The sequence below is a fragment of the Balaenoptera musculus genome, chromosome 5 (assembly GCF_009873245.2).
Source record: "Balaenoptera musculus isolate JJ_BM4_2016_0621 chromosome 5, mBalMus1.pri.v3, whole genome shotgun sequence".
NCBI lineage: Eukaryota > Metazoa > Chordata > Mammalia > Artiodactyla > Balaenopteridae > Balaenoptera > Balaenoptera musculus.
Genome location: NC_045789.1, coordinates 27,406,725 through 27,422,643, shown reverse-complemented (window position 1 = coordinate 27,422,643; position 15,919 = coordinate 27,406,725). Strand labels below are relative to the sequence as shown.

At 39.6% G+C, this 15,919-nt stretch overlaps 1 protein-coding gene across 11 annotated transcripts in view; it reads right to left on the bottom strand.

The window, feature by feature from the left end:
• SMAD1 (SMAD family member 1) overlaps window positions 1–15,919 on the bottom strand; it is an 83,711-nt gene that overhangs the window by 48,169 nt on the left and 19,623 nt on the right. For 8 of the 11 annotated variants that reach the window (XM_036852895.1, XM_036852897.1, XM_036852899.1 and 5 more), the window contains one exon: window positions 3,783–4,360. In XM_036852895.1, coding sequence (XP_036708790.1) covers window positions 3,783–4,182 — 400 coding nt within the window. In that variant the 5' untranslated portion in view covers window positions 4,183–4,360. Of the gene's footprint in view, window positions 1–3,782; window positions 4,361–9,759; window positions 9,851–10,802; window positions 10,821–11,819; window positions 11,841–15,919 lie in introns of those variants that run through there. The other 3 variants (XM_036852907.1, XM_036852903.1, XM_036852902.1) reach the window with 3 other exon arrangements.

Below are 15,919 nucleotides of genomic sequence, written 5' to 3'. Positions count from 1 at the left end.
TCAGTTTCATACCCCTAACAAGATGCAAAGTTCAAAATGATGAAGGATTTCAAACTGTAACTCATTAGCGTCTCTTTTCAATAAGAGACTTCATCTAGTCAGCTGGACTTGACCTGCCTGGATACCTTAAACCAGTGGTTCTCACACGTTAGCCTGAATCAGAATCACCTGGAGAGCTTGTCGAAACAGATTGCTGGCTCCATCCCCAAAGTCTGATTCAGCAGGTCTGTGCAAGGATCTAAAAATATTCGTTTCCCCCGAGTTCCCAGGTGATGCTGGCACTGCTGGTCTGAGGGCCACACACTTGGAAAACCACTGCTCTAAATCTAGAGACTCCCAATTGCGGCTGAATTTTTCTCTAGAGATCCCCGAAGGGGCCTTAGCAGAAAATAACAAGTTTGGGAGACCTGACTATCTTATGCTTAAACTGTTAAATTGCTCTTTGAAATACTTTATGTGAGGTAAAATAGTTACAGAGTTCAAAGTAATTCAGTGTTGAGCTGCGTGTCCACAGCTTAGACTTCCAGACCCCTTTTTTCCTATTTCACGGAAACAGTAACCAGGTATGCTCCAAGCTGCATTACAGAGGGAAAATGCCTACTTAACTCTGGGATTGTGAGGGGCTGAGGCCCCGCTGCACTTGGATTTAGAGGGGCTTCTCCCCATGAGGTGCAGGGGCTGCTTCACGGTGGTCTCCGGGAAGAAGTCCAGTTACTCTTATTCCCACCATATTTTCACTTTACAATATAAAAAATATAAGGAAAATCCTGATATGTTCAAATTCAACAGATATTGGCCTCACGGTTTTTGAGAACTGGTCTATGCACGGCTGCTCACCAGATTCTTGGCTAAAGGGGAGGATGGAATGATACTCGTGGAGTCTCAGAATGCCCTATTTTAGCTGGTTTTCCACCTCCTCCCTATCAAGCCTTTTACATGTAAATTATTAAGAGCGACAAAATCACCTCAGCCTTAACTTTTAAAAAAGCCTTTCCATCTTAGGTCAGATAGTAATGGCAATGAAATGAACACGAAAGGGAAGATGATGGTTGGAGGACCTACACAAATTGAAAGCTCATCTTTAAACAAACAAAAAGACAACACAGAGAAATTAAAAGAAGTATTTTCATTTAACAGCAAAAATGTATTTAACCATGCTCACTACTAAATGTAGAGATGTTAATAATAAACATGGTCCTTCCCATTATGAAGCTTGATTTACTATCCTGCAAGGAAGACTAATAATGGTAAATGTAAGTGTGAAGAACATCAGGAAGAAATTCAAATTGCTATGGGAAACACAGACAGGCCTGGGGGGGCGGGGCAGGGGGAGGAGGTATCAACAAAGGCTTCTCAGCAAAGTCGGCCTCCATTAAGCTTAGGCCTGAAGGATAAAGAAGAGTGAACTAGGCAAAGAGGGAGGAGAAACGAGGTAGAGAGGAAGAGTGCACTGAGTGTCCCCATACGACTCAAGCACACGAAGCATGGAAGGTGGGAAAAGAAGCTGGCGAGGTAGGTGAAGACCAGAACACAGAGCTGTGCGTAAGAGCAATGGGAAGCAGGAAGATTACATGGCCATGGTGTGCATCTTCAAAGAACACTCTCTGTAGTGCGCTGGTCCCCAACGGCTGCAGCGTAAGATGAAACGGAGCAGAGTGGTGGAAGGGGTGGCCGGAGAAAATGTAGCCACGGTGTTTTCTCAATACTGAACCTTGGCTGTCTGACACACAGGTCACTTAATTTATAGGGACCTCAGTTTTACCATTTGTGAAGTGGGATTAGAATCTTCCCTGTGTACCTCTTAAAGTTACTATGGGGATCTAAAAACCATGTACCTAAGCAATCCTGTTTGTACATATTACATGTTAAAATTTACGTCACAGTGGGTGTGACAAGCAGTAAAGAATGTCTAGATTAGAACAAGGAGAATTCAGCAAGATGGCTGAAAAAAGCAAGTATAGTCCTAGCCATGAACAACTGTAACAAGATGTAACTTTTAAAAGGATACAATAGGGTTTCCCTGGTGGCGCAGTGGTTGAGAATCTGCCTGCCAATGCAGGGGACACGGGTTCGAGCCCTGGTCTGGGAAGATCCCACATGCCGCGGAGCAACTAGGCCCGTGAGCCACAACTACTGAGCCTGCGCGTCTGGAGCCTGTGCTCCGCAACAAGAGAGGCCGCGATAGTGAGAGGCCCGCGCACCGCGATGAAGAGTGGCCCCCACTTGCCACAACTAGAGAAAGCCCTCGCACAGAAATGAAGACCCAAGACAGCCAAAAAAAATAAATAAATAAAATAAAAAATAGTAAAAAAAAAAAAAAGTTAAAAGGATACAATAAAACCCAGTTACCTAGAAATAAATCTAAGAAAAGATGTGCAAGAACTTTATGGAAGAAACTTAAGAGACCTAAATAAATTTAGAAAAATACTGCACTCAGGAGGAGAACTATGTCAATCCTTCCCCAAATGAAATCAATGAAATTCCAATAAAATCTCCAGAGGATTTTTCACAGGCCTGACAAGGTAATCCTAAAGTGTGTAATATAGAAATCACAAATCAATGATGTTGAATGAATATAGCAACTTGTAGAAGGATACTCCAATATCATTATATAATACCTTTAAATATACAAAATTGACAGTACATACTGTCAAGGATTCAAACACATACAGAATTGCTGTATAAAAGCATGCATGGGAATGATGAACTTCAAATTTAACCATCAAATTCAGAACAGTAGTTACTGAAGGCAACTGGGTGGTGGATACAAAGATGTTTATTGTATTATTCCCTAGTCCTTAAACTCTTCTTAAATATTCCATAAGAAACCAGAATGCCTTTTATTTGAGAGCCATGTTATTACAGGATCTAGCTTAGTAGTTCCCAAACACCAATCCAATAGTCCCCATCAGCCCCACCTGGAGTACTTGTTAAAAACACGGATTACCAGGCTATGCCAGAATCAGAATTTCCGGGGGGGGGGGGGGGGGGGAGAGCCACGTGACTCTAACACACAGCCTCATTTGGGAACCCTTGGTAACCACCAGCTATTAATAACTAATCCATCAACAAAACTGGTTCCAATCTGGTTCCAAATGAGATATTTAAGGTCTTGAGATTGCCTAATCACTTTCCAACTGATGCAACTGTCTAGAATGTGGACTCTAATTTGAGGGTAAAACCAAGTAAATTTTAAAGTATATCCTTTACTGTGCTTCTCCCCCTGCCCACCGGCCAAGGTCATATATGTAAAAACTAAGAATATCTTATAAAGTAACAGTATCAAATGATTCCACAGCAGAACATAATTCCTTCATATCCTCTACAGGGAATACGCCATAGCGAAATTCCACTGGAGGTGATAAAAATTGCTATTTTTAAGGATAAAGTGATTCAAGTCACTGGCAACTGCCCTCAAGTAGGTAGACTGCAACGCCATGCTTCTTTCCTCTCCTGATTTTCTTCCCTCACAATAAAATCATAGCTAAATTTGTCTAGAGAAATGCACAGAGCCAAAGGGAAACATAAAGAATAAATTTAGAAAGAAAACAATTTATTACAAGTTAGAGGTATTAGTACCGGGATAACAGGTTTCACAGCCCTGCTCCTAAGAAATAAGGTTAACTAGAGACTACGCCGTTAGAACGTATGACATATTCAAGGGCGGACAAACGTACCTTTTCCCCTAATATTTGAACATTACAACTAAAAACATGGAAAGGAACGATTTTGAGAAACAATACAAATCTGCTAAACGCATCAACACAAAAGGACTCACTTACCAGGGCTTTCTACTCGCTTATAGTGGTAGGGATTGATGCACACCTCCTTCTGCTTGGAACCAAAAGGAAACTCACAGCATTCCAGTGGTTTTAGTTCATGGTGGCTCTGAAGGTCGGGCCAGCGCCACACACGGCAGTAAATGACGTGAGGCAGCCCCTTCCGGTGGGAAACTTGCAGCCTGCCGTCCAGGGAGCGGGGAATGGTGACACAGTTACTGGGCTGCCCCGGACAGCTCAAGGCCTTTTCCAGTTCCTCCATGGCACCTTTCTTTTTCTTCAGTTTTTTCACCAAAGCGTCAACAGCTTTCTCTGCCCATTTTTCTTCTTCATCACCCTGTTTCCACCCAAGAAGTCTCTTCACAGCTGGACTTGTGAAGGAAAACAAACTTGTCACGTTCATGATGGCACCACGTATACTCCTTGTGGATGGAGAAAGAAAGACGTCCCCAAATGTGAAAGGACAGCAGAAGAGGTTTCACTTTATTTACATAGGATTCTCCTTAGCTTCTTCGTGCTGAGGTCCTGAAAAGTAGAAATCACCATTCCTAGTGTTTCCAAAAGTAACCCAAAGTCAGCACCTAGAAAAGAAAAAAGGGAAAAAGATGTTTAAAATCATCTCTAGCACAAAATCACAATTTATTAAACAATTACCATGGGCCAGATACTATTTTAAGCACTTTTATGTATTACACTATGCTATGGGCTGAATTATGTCCCTCCTAAAACTCACGTTGAAGCCCTCAACCCCAGTGTGACTGTATTTGGAGATGGGGCCTCTAAGGAAATAATTAATGTTAAATGAGGTCATGAGGATGGGGCCCTGATCTAATTGGATTGGTGGCCTTATAAGAAAAAGGGAGAGATTTCTCTCTCCCTCCCTACATGTGCACCCACTGAGGAAAGGCCTTCTTCGTAGAGAGAAGGCAGCTGTCTGCAAGCCTGGAAGAGAGCCCTCACCAGAAACCAAACTGGCTGGAGCCTTCATCTTGGACTTCCCAGCCTCCAGAACTGTGAGAAATACATTTCTACTGTGTAAGCCACTCAGTCAGTGGTATTTTGTTATGGCAGCCCAAGCAGACTAACACAGTATTTAATCCTTTAAATAATTCTTTCAACTAGGTAATACCATCATTGCCATTTTATAGATGAATAAACTGAGATGCAGGTTTAAAAAGGAGTATGTTACTGTTTACATGAGTTCTGAGATAGAAGCAATACACCCCTTAAAGCAAAAAAAGTTCAAGTTCTCAACAGATATTGTGATGTTTTATATTTAGATTCATTTATAGGCTCTAAGATATATATTTCAAAATACACCTCAATCAACAAAAACTGAAACCAAAAGGAAGAAATAAAAATGCAACAGTCTTGACATCTATTTTTGGTTTGTTCCTCAAGTATGTCTTATGCTATAAAAAGGGTAGTTATATTTACACTATATAAGTGTAGCAACATTTAAGGGTATTTATTCAGTAAACCAGTAAACAAGCCTATGCCTATGGGCTATCAGGCAAGTAAGGTAGGAAATACACCCCCTACTTTTTCAAATTTGCTTTTTATTGACATGAAAGGAATGAAACACGTGAACACATACTGTACCAAATACTTTTGTCAAGTTGTCTCATTTAAACTTTCTAGTTACTCTTCACCAGATAAAAACACAAACAGTGAAAAAGATTAAAGATGGTAACTTTGTACCAAGTCTGGCTAAGATTCAGTAGCAGGTATCAAACCAACCTCCTCCCCAAAATAACTATAAAAGCTGAATAAAATACAAATGAACAAATCAGGGGGAAAAAACCCCAACTTTTTAAAGGTATCAAAGAGCAACCAAAGTACACAGGACATGAGGGGCCAAGATGCTGGAGAGATGTGAAAAGCAATGAAGTAATAAGCTGAACACTCTTCATTGCTTTTCTTCTCAAGGCATTTGCCAATGCCTGTGCTGTGAGTAGCCAAGCAGAAAGAGGCTAAAGAACCAACAGAGATTTCAGTAGTCTCATAGTGCTGAGGAGACCAAAAAAAAAAAAAAAAAAAGAAAAGAAAAAAGAAAAATGGAGTTGAGGGCCTGGTAAACATACCAGGCTTTCAGTTGAGACCCCTGAAGCGGTATGCCCTAGTGTGCAAGGGCAAAACTGAAATGGACCAGTGTTTACAAACACTGAAACACAGCCTAGAATCATCTTAATACTAGACTGGAACAAGATGATGGGAAAAGAGGAGAGAAAAACTGTGAGAGAGGAAATATTTGTAGATACTGGCCAAAGATTTTCCAAAAGTGACAACAGATGTCTAGCCAGAGATTCATGAAGGCCTACAAATCCAAAGAAGGAGAAATAGAAAGCTATCCACAAGTTTTAATGTGTCATATCACAGTATAATTGCTGAAAACCTACCACAAAAATCTTTAAAAAGACACAATACTTTCAAAATGAGTACAATAAGGCTGACAGCTGACATTTCAACAGAAACAATGGAAACCAGATGACAGTGAAATGACATCTTTAGCTTACAAATAAATAGCTGGAAACTCAGAATTCTATACTTAGTAGAGAAAAATCATTCAAAATGACTGTGAAATAAATATGCTCTCCAACAAACAAAATTTGAGAGAACTGGCTTCCAGCAGGAATTTTCAGGCACAAGGGAAAAGCAAGGAGCTGCAGGAATGAATGAAGAGCTCCAAACGGGTACTGACTTTACAGAACAATTATAGGAATGTCTTGTGGTGTTTAAAATACAGAATTAAAATGCATAACAAAAAAAGGCAGAAGGGGTAAATGAAGTCAGATTTCTAAGGTCCTTGTATTACCCAGGTTGTGGTAAAGCACTAAAGTATTGTTGATATGTTATGAGTTCATGTCATGATAAAGCAACAACTGAAAGAATTTAAAAACCATAAAAAGGTAACAGAGGAGTTAAAAATATGGAATTATTTTTTAAAATATGCTTAATCCAAAAAAACTTAAAAGGAAAAAAGAGCACATAATAGATGGGACAAATAGAAAACAGTAAGATTCAGATCTAATCCTCAAAGTCTCAAGAATTACTTAAATATCAAGAGACTAAATCTGTCAAGCAAAAGACGGGGGTAGGGGTGGGGACACCACTTAACTATACTGTACTTACAAGAGACACACATCGTCGAATATAAAGACAGAGAACGGCTGAAAGAAAAAAAAAATATGGAAAGAAATATACTATGCATATTCTAACCAAAAAAGCTCACACAGCTATCATATCAGGCAAAAGAGGCTGTAAAGTAAGAAGCATCACCAGGGATAAAAGAGGGACATTTCATAATGTTAAGAGTTGATCCACCACAAATACATCATAATCCCAACTTTTTATCCAAGTAATCACAGTTTTAAAACACATAAAGCAGAAACTGACGGAATTAAAATAACTAACAATCTTAGTGGGAGATTAACACAGTAAATGACTAAACAAGCAAACAGAAATCAACAGATATAGAAGATTAACAACATGTTTAAAAACTTGACTCAATTTGTGTGTGCACCCAACAACTGAAACATATGTAATACTTTCAAAAACACATGGAATACTTATCCAAATTGACCATATAATGAGCCATTAAGCAAATCCCGACACATATCAAAGGAATAAAACCATACAGAATGTGTCCTTTGATCATAGTATAACTAAGAATAAATGCCAAAAGTATTGTTATTGAAAATAGTTACACTTTTAAATAATGCATGGATCAAAAAAGAAACTACAGGAGAAATTAGAAAATATTTTAAACTGAATGATTATAAAAATAAGACACATCAAAACTTGTAGGATGTGGCTCAATCCATGCTTAGCGGGAAATGTGTTGTCTTAAATGCGTATATAAGAAAAGAAAAAAAGCTGAAAACTAAATTTCTATGTATCTATCAAAAGAAAAAAAAAAAAGGAACAGCAAATTAAACCTAAAGACAGTAAAAGGAAATGAGAGCAAAAATTAAATATATATATACAAAATAGAGAAAACCTATAAAATCAAAGTTGGCTCTTTGAAAATACGAATAAAATCAGATATTCCTCTAAAAAAAACTAATCAGTAAAAGAGAAGGCACAAATTACCAATAAAAGGAATAAAAGGGGGAAATCATTACTGATCCTCAGAACTCAAAGGGATAATAATTATGAACAGCTATCATAGCAAACTGTGCATGTCTATAGCTACTTTGTGGTATAGACATACAGCTGTGCATGTCTATAGCTACTTCCTCACTAGAGGAAAATGACTCAGGAATTCTATCTTACTGTCTTCCTAGCTTTGGAACCTAGCCCTGTAGCTGGCACATATCAGAGTCTCAATAAATGTTTGATGAATGATTTAGCTCCCTGAAGGAATCAGAAGGCCAAGTGTGGAGCTTTACTTATTCAACAGGCTGTAGTGGGTCAGTTGTTCCCTTTTGTAAAGTAAAGAGTTTTACCAGTGCTTTGAAGCTGGCGTTTTCATTGAACAGAAAAAGAGAAAACAAAACTATGCTACCATCAAAAGTCACACTTGGTCAGAGTGTACCTCCTGAAATGATCATTTACTTTCACTAAAGGTTAATTGTGCCAAAGAACAAGAAAGACAACTTCTTTTCCTTGTCCTCTAGCAACAATTTATAAAAAGAATACATTTCTTCTTATTCTGTATGTCCTTTTCTTCGACTCCAAAAACTGCTTTTTTATATTTTGGTCCATGGTTTTCAAATAGAAGGGGTGAGTTTATATCAAAATCACCTGGGGCTGTTTCAAACTCTAGCACTGCTGGGTTTGTTATAGAAGGTAAGTATGTGGGGGGTTGGCGAGATGAAGGACCACCATTGCAGACCTTTGCTTTAACTGCTCAAAGTGACATTCATTCAGCAAAGCTGCACTGAGTGCCCGCTAAGTACCTATGCTATCCACAGAGGATGGAAGCAAAGATGCCTCCACCCTGAAGAGCCAGTGTGTAAACAGTGAACGCTCTTGAAGCAAATTGGTTCCCCTGCATGCCAAGCTAAGGGACTGTACTGCGGAGTCTTGGGTCAAGTGCAGACCTCAGCAGGAAGGAATGCCAGGACTGTAGCAAGGTGAACCCTGAGTGTAGGAACAGAAGAGGCGGCCCATGTACCATGCATTTGCCCACCATGAACCAACAGTAACACTGTGTGCAAAAGCTCTATGACAGGTATAAACGATAACGTATAAAAGCAGAAAAGGAGAGAAAAGTTAATTCCAGGGATTTCAGGAAGTTTTCCCAAAGAAGAACTATCAGACAAGCATTAAAGGATGAGTAGAATTTTGCAAAACAGCAGAGCTAATATTCTGAGTGATCGTTACTTGATAGACACTGTTCCAAGCACTTTATATCTACTAACTAGTTTAATCTTTGTGACAAACCCTCTTTAGTGAACACTCTTATTTTCCTCATTTTACAGGTAAGGAAAGTGAATTATACAATACAAAAATTAAATAACTTGTCCGAGGTTTTATGCGCACAGTTGTAAGTGGCGGGGCCAGAGTGAACCCATGTTGTCTGGCTCTAGAGCCTCAACTTTTAAACCACTTTCCTAAATTGCTCGTTCTAACCGACATCAGAGAAATGCTAGGGTTCAAGGTTGTTGTAGACGATACAAGGCTGATAAAGGCAGGGCAAGACTGTGAAGGGCCTGTCATACATCTTATCCTGTGGACAAATGGAAGACTTTAAATCAGGGTATCAGTGTGATTAGATTTATGTTTTAGAAAGATAGCTAAGGTGATATCCTCAATACAAAAGGCACACAGGGAACGAAAAATGAAAAAAACCCCCTAGGGTCTCCAAACACCACAGGGCCAGTTGGGGGGTTTGATGCCACTAAAACCATTAAAGTGACAAGATCACAAACTCTTGCATATAAATGTGCATATGAAACAAAATACAGGCTGATGACTGATTTTTGCCTACTTGAGTTAAGCATTTTTTTATATTCAAGTCAAACAAGTAACCTACCTCCCATCAGGAACTCAGATGTGTCCATGACACTATGGCCTTGGCAAGGCAACGCATTCTTTTTCTGCCCCTTTTGGTACTTCCTGCTTTAGTTTATGTCAAAAGCTAAGTGGCGTTATCAGTTTAAAGTGCAAAATAAAAACATGAGTCAGCAAACAGAGATTTCCTTCCCTCTTCTCCAAATACAAACATTTCACACTGACAAAGAAGCAAAAGCATTCATCTGGTAAAGAACCCTCTAGAAGCCTTAAAAAATAGGCAGATCTCTGTTCTGGCAACTTCACTTCTAGAAATTTACTCTAAGGAAACACTCTGCACTGGAAAGGTAAAAAAGTTTTTGCACAATGATTTTCATTAGAGCATTCTTTATTATAAGGAAAAAAAGAAATATCTAAAAGTTGGAAAATAGTTAAGTAAGATGTAGTATAATCCACTCGATAGAATATTATGTAACCCTTAAAAAATTATGTTCATAAAAATAACTGGGAAAAAACCTTAAGCAGAATGTAAAATGGTATACATAGCATGGACAACTATGTAAATATACCAAAATAATGGTATACATAGCATGAACAACTACGTAAATATACCAAAGCATGTAACGGTGGCTGGGTCTGGAAGGGTAATAATCTCTCTCTCTCCCCCCTACTTGTTAAAACTTTTCAAACATTCTTTAATAATAAACTGCTACTTTCAAATTTTTTAAAAGCCTCTATACACAAATATTTGCAAATTACACACAAAAAACAAAACAAAACCTCAATTCATTAACTCAAGCCACATACAAAGTCTACTTATAAATCAGGTTGCACTTACAGTGTGACCCGATTTTGGAAGTAATAAAAATGCAGTTTAAAACAGGGTTCTAAAGTCAGGCCCTTTCCCTATGGAGTCTCGCCCAAGGGAAGGATTTCTATTAGCAATGCCAGAACCAAAGGAGAAAAATACTCTTATAATGCTCCTTTGGACATGGCTACTGAATTCTGCAACTTATGTGGTATTCCTTAATGTTACAAGGAAAAAAGGAAGAAGTAGTAAAATACCTTTAACTGCTGTGAGACTGGCTCTATACTGAAAGGAAACCTCATTAGCCAATTGCACAACAACGGGCACTTTCTTCACCTTCATCTAGCAAAGAAACATGTAATTATCCAACTGTGTGAATATCAACAAAATACACTCTCTGCCATGCAACACCACCTCAGATCCCAGACTCCCACTGAAAGTTTTAAAAGGAAATTATTCTAATTTGTATCTGAAGCACAAGAAAAAGGCGGGGGCGGGGGGGGGGCGGGGGGTGTGGGGGGCGGGGCGGGGACGCCAAGTGCTACAAACTAAGTACCTTTAACAGAAGGAGGAGGAGGGGAGGAGACGGACAATGGCCAGTCGCCCTCTACAGCCTCAGACCAGTGCTGTTACAGTTCCTGCACTGGCACGCAATTCGGTGAACTAGACAAAGCGACTGATTCCTTTAAATACTGAGGGAATAATGAAATGATTCAATAAAATCAGCATGAAATACAGGCTCCAGAAAAGTGACTGGGGGAAAAAATATCAAAGACTCCCTGCTAGTACCTTAAAAAAAGTAGATAAATGGTCTACTGTCAATGAAGCAAGCAACTCTCCCCAACCCCCGACTTCTTGTTCTTTGGTTCATTACTGTCTTAACTCTAATGGTAAAACATCAAGGCATAAAGATCAAAAGAATCAAGGAACTAAACGCACGGGTATTGATTAACTTTGTTTTGGAACTGTTTAACCCTTGGATATGTTACTTAAGAAAAACGAAAACTTTACAAAAATTATCTTTCTGTAAAAAAAATGCCTGATCCATTTTGCGGGGGAAACAAGTATTTCCAAGTAACTAAATAAACTGTATGCATATTTCCTGACTTATACCACTAGCTCTTCTTAAATAGATCCTCTTGTGAAGAAACAGAAAAAGTAAGACTCTAGCTCCTAAAGAAGAGCTACTGTGCGGCCTTAGAGAAACCACAGGCAAACTATATGATTTCTGTACTTCGGTAGTTGTATCTAAATTATTTCACCAAATACCTCACCAGAATGCCATGGAGATGTCAAGTACATCAGAGGTGTGTTGTATAAGGTGACTGGCGGCAATATTAATTAGTTCTGTGGAAAGGTATGTGTCATCTAGCCTAACATCCGATTTCAGATAGGATTCAAGGCCTGATGAGAAATCTTGCCTCCCCCGAGATGCTTAGCTAAATTAAAACATCAGAAAGAGTCAGAAAGTTAACATACCAGGGGATCTGTAATGTAACTTTTCATTACTCCAAAATGGACTATTTTTTTTTTAACGTACTTCATTTCATTCAGGTACCCACATCAACCATATGTATACTCCTAACCAAAAGCAGAATCATCAAAACAGATCATGATTCCCAAGGAGGATAAAAAAAGACACTCAAACATTCCTGATGCTCATAGGAACCACAGAATCACAGACACACACTATAGATTAAGGTTAAAATCGCTTAAAAAGATGAAGGCTGGGGCTTCCCTGGTGGCGCAGTGGTTGAGAATCTGCCTGCTAATGCAGGGGACACGGGTTCGAGCCCTGGTCTGGGAAGATCCCACATGCCGCGGAGCAACTAGGCCCGTGAGCCACAACTACTGAGCCTGCGCGTCTGGAGCCTGTGCTCCGCAACAAGAGAGGCCACGATAGTGAGAGGCCGGTGCACCGTGATGAAGAGTGGCCCCCGCTTGCCGCAACTAGAGAAAGCCCTCGCACAGAAACTAAGACCCAACATAGCAATCAATCAATCAATAAATCTTAAAAAAAAAAAAAAAAAAAAAAAGATGAAGGCTGCAAAGAAAAATATTCCAGAGACTCAATGCCAGCACATATTTTAAAACATAGAGAGCAACCCATCATTAAGCCAAGAATTGCAATGAGCTTTGCTGGTAAGAGTATGATGGAGAATTCACAAAAAAGGCAGGGTGGGGGGGTGAAAACCATAACCATATTCATTAGGCCTAAATAAAATTAGGCTACAGAATTAATCCAAAGTCCTGAAGAACTGGGAACTACCAAAGTTTTGATAAAGCTAAAATACTTATTACTTAAAAGTAGAACCGCAGACACCCCGCATACTGGCTGAATAGGAAGGCTTCCAGCTGGAGAACCAACCCTGTGAACGGTACCCAGGGAAACCAGTAATGAGGACAGGCAGAGACAGTACTCTGGACATACAGGACACAACCAGAGTGGAACCAACTCCAAACAGTTCCTAATAAAGCATCATCAATTACTGATCATACAGCTCCTTAAGGAAAATGATACACCTTTATCTACTCTTAAGGCAAATGGGGAAAAAAGTTAAAATTTGCTACACAAGTATAATGCCATCACAATGAAAATAAAAACGGAGATGGGTTTTCTCCAGCTATTTCAGTCTCAGAAAATATCCCAAAGCAAGGATGGTCTGTGATTCTGTGATGTCCTTTCAACAAATAACCTGTTCAAATGTTTCTTTTCCCTGGTTACTCCAATTAGGAACTCATTTGGCTTTGAGAGACTTGTCTTGAAGGAGAAAACAGGTGAAGTCCCTCTGCATTTCCTTTTCCTGTTTTAAACTAGCAGTTAGCCCTGGACCTTCACTCAACATTTCTCAATTTCAAACGGGTCAAAGGTAGCTAAATAAAGCTCACCACTAACCAAAATAAAGGGGGAAAAAAAAAAACACCTAGAACAAGAAGAAAGTGAGGATGAATAAAACCTCTCTCCATTTCTTTTACAGACTTGAAAGCGCTTTTTAAACTACCTACTTCTTTGCTGAGAAGCTGGGCTAACAGGAACTCTATACTCTGATTCAGTCCTCAGAAAAAGAAAATATATTTAAACCAAGTCCCTACACAAGAAAGCGATACGAAGATCCACTGGCGGGTAGGGACAGATTGGGAGTCTGGGATTGACACGTACATACTGCAGTGTTTAAAATGATAACCAACAAGGACCTACTGTACTGCACAGGGAACTGTGCTCAATATTCTGTAATAACCTAAATGGGAAAGGAATTTGAAAAAGAATAAAGAAAAAATTTTAAAACGTTTTTTAAATAATACTTTTTACAAAAAAAAAAAAAAAAAAGATCCACTGACGATCACAGAAATCTGCTGGTCTTACAGCAAAGTCCTGTTGTCACAAACATCTAGAAGGCAGACTTCACTTTCCTGAGCCTCTTACTGTAAAGCCTTGTTTTGGTTACTTCCAAACATTTCCCAACTTTCTAAATGTCAGTTTGATGACACCGAATAGCTAGTTTGCCTCTTTTTCATTAAAAAATTGTTTTCAGGGCTTCCCTGGTGGCGCAGTGGTTGAGAATCTGCCTGCCAATGCAGGGGACACGGGTTCGAGCCCTGGTCTGGGAGGATCCCACATGCCACGGAGCAACTAGGCCCGTGAGCCACAACTACTGAGCCTGTGCGTCTGGAGCCTGTGCTCCGCAACAAGAGAGGCTGCGACAGTGAGAGGCCCGCGCACCGCGATGAAGAGTGGTCCCCGCTCACCGCAACTAGAGAAAGCCCTCGCACAGAAACGAAGACCCAACACAGCCAAAAATAAATTAATTAATTAATTAAGAAAAAAAAAAAAAAAAAAATTGTTTTCAGAGGTTAATTTTCCAAATCTGGAGAAACTAGGGGGTGAAGGTGGAAGAGAGGACCAGCTCTTGAAAGCTGTTTTTCATAATGAAGTCAAGCAGGTACCGGTGCCTTTCAAACACAGGCACCAACAGCCGCTCTACCAGGCTCTCAGGTGTGACCTGAGGGACATGCCAGCAAGAGCTGCCGTGATGTGGTCTCTCAACAGTGTTGTGATGTGGTCTCTCAACAGTGTTGTGATGTGGTCTCTCAACAGTGTTGTGATGTGGTCTCTCAACAGTGTTGTGATGTGGTCTCTCAACAGTGTTGAGCAGGAATCTTAAGAATCAAAAAGAAGAGCTTACCACCTACCACTTGGAAGTTCAACGTGAGCGGTGACATCTCAACCAAAAGCAGCATCCCCTTGATGACAATGAAGCAAGGAATTCAGGGATGTCGCACTTAGATGCGTCTCTAAGGGCAGGGCTGTTGTTTACGCGTTTAGTGGCACCAAGTATGCTATTTAATATATGTTCGTTGTGTTAGAAAATTCTTCAAGACAAGAACTCTTTCTGGTTCTGCTCTGCATACACAAGTCCTTCCATCCTGACAAATTCAGGCTGCTGACAGGGCACCTGGTCAATTTTTCTTAGTCACAGAGCTTCCCTTATAGAAGAACAAGTGTCAGTTCTGTTTTGTTTCACGAGACGATTACCTGTTTAGTTAAGGTAGACTGGAGACACTTAAAAGTTTTCTTGCTGTCCTCAGCTTCAACAAACAAGCCTGGCTTATTTCTACATCTCCTTACCACTTCTCCAGAAGTTGTATAACATTCCTTAATCCCCCTGAAGCCCTGTTCTCGAATTCACGCTTGTAATGGAAAGCTGTCCTTCAGCACGTGGTAGCCTTTCAAGATATCCAGGTCCTAACGGCCTCACTCTGATAAATCTCATCTGCAGTCACCTCAACTCAAAAATTGTACAGACTCATTTGGCTCGCAAGTGCTTACTCCTCAAACACAGGAAACTGCAGAGCAGGGGCATTTGCAAATTGAACTGTACAGACTATAAGCAGAAAAAGTATACAGTAGTTGTCTCTCAGAAAAAAATTCTTCGCTTTGAGTCACTGTTATCGTAGTATAGCAATTTTACTGATTGCAAAGCATGCTAAATGCAGTAAATTCCCATTAGCGACCAGTTAGGAATGATACAATCATTAAAAAATGAAAGAAATTATTTTAATTGAGCTATTACCTTATGCAAGGATTATATTGGTCGTTTTTACAAACACGATCGTACTGACTTCTTAGAGCAATCTTTCAAGATGTATAGCATTCTCTCAATTTTAGTAATAAACCTAAGGATCAGAGGTGAAGTAACTTTTTCAAGATCATATTCTAGTAAGTGGTAGATTTACACTTGAAACCAGAACAGATACTAAAGTCTATGAATCAGGTTAAGGAAAAAAAAAAAAAAAAATCAGTAATTCAAATGACAAATTCACAAATGAAAATGGAATAGGCCGAAGGACGGAAAAAAACTGTCCCTTTCATTTA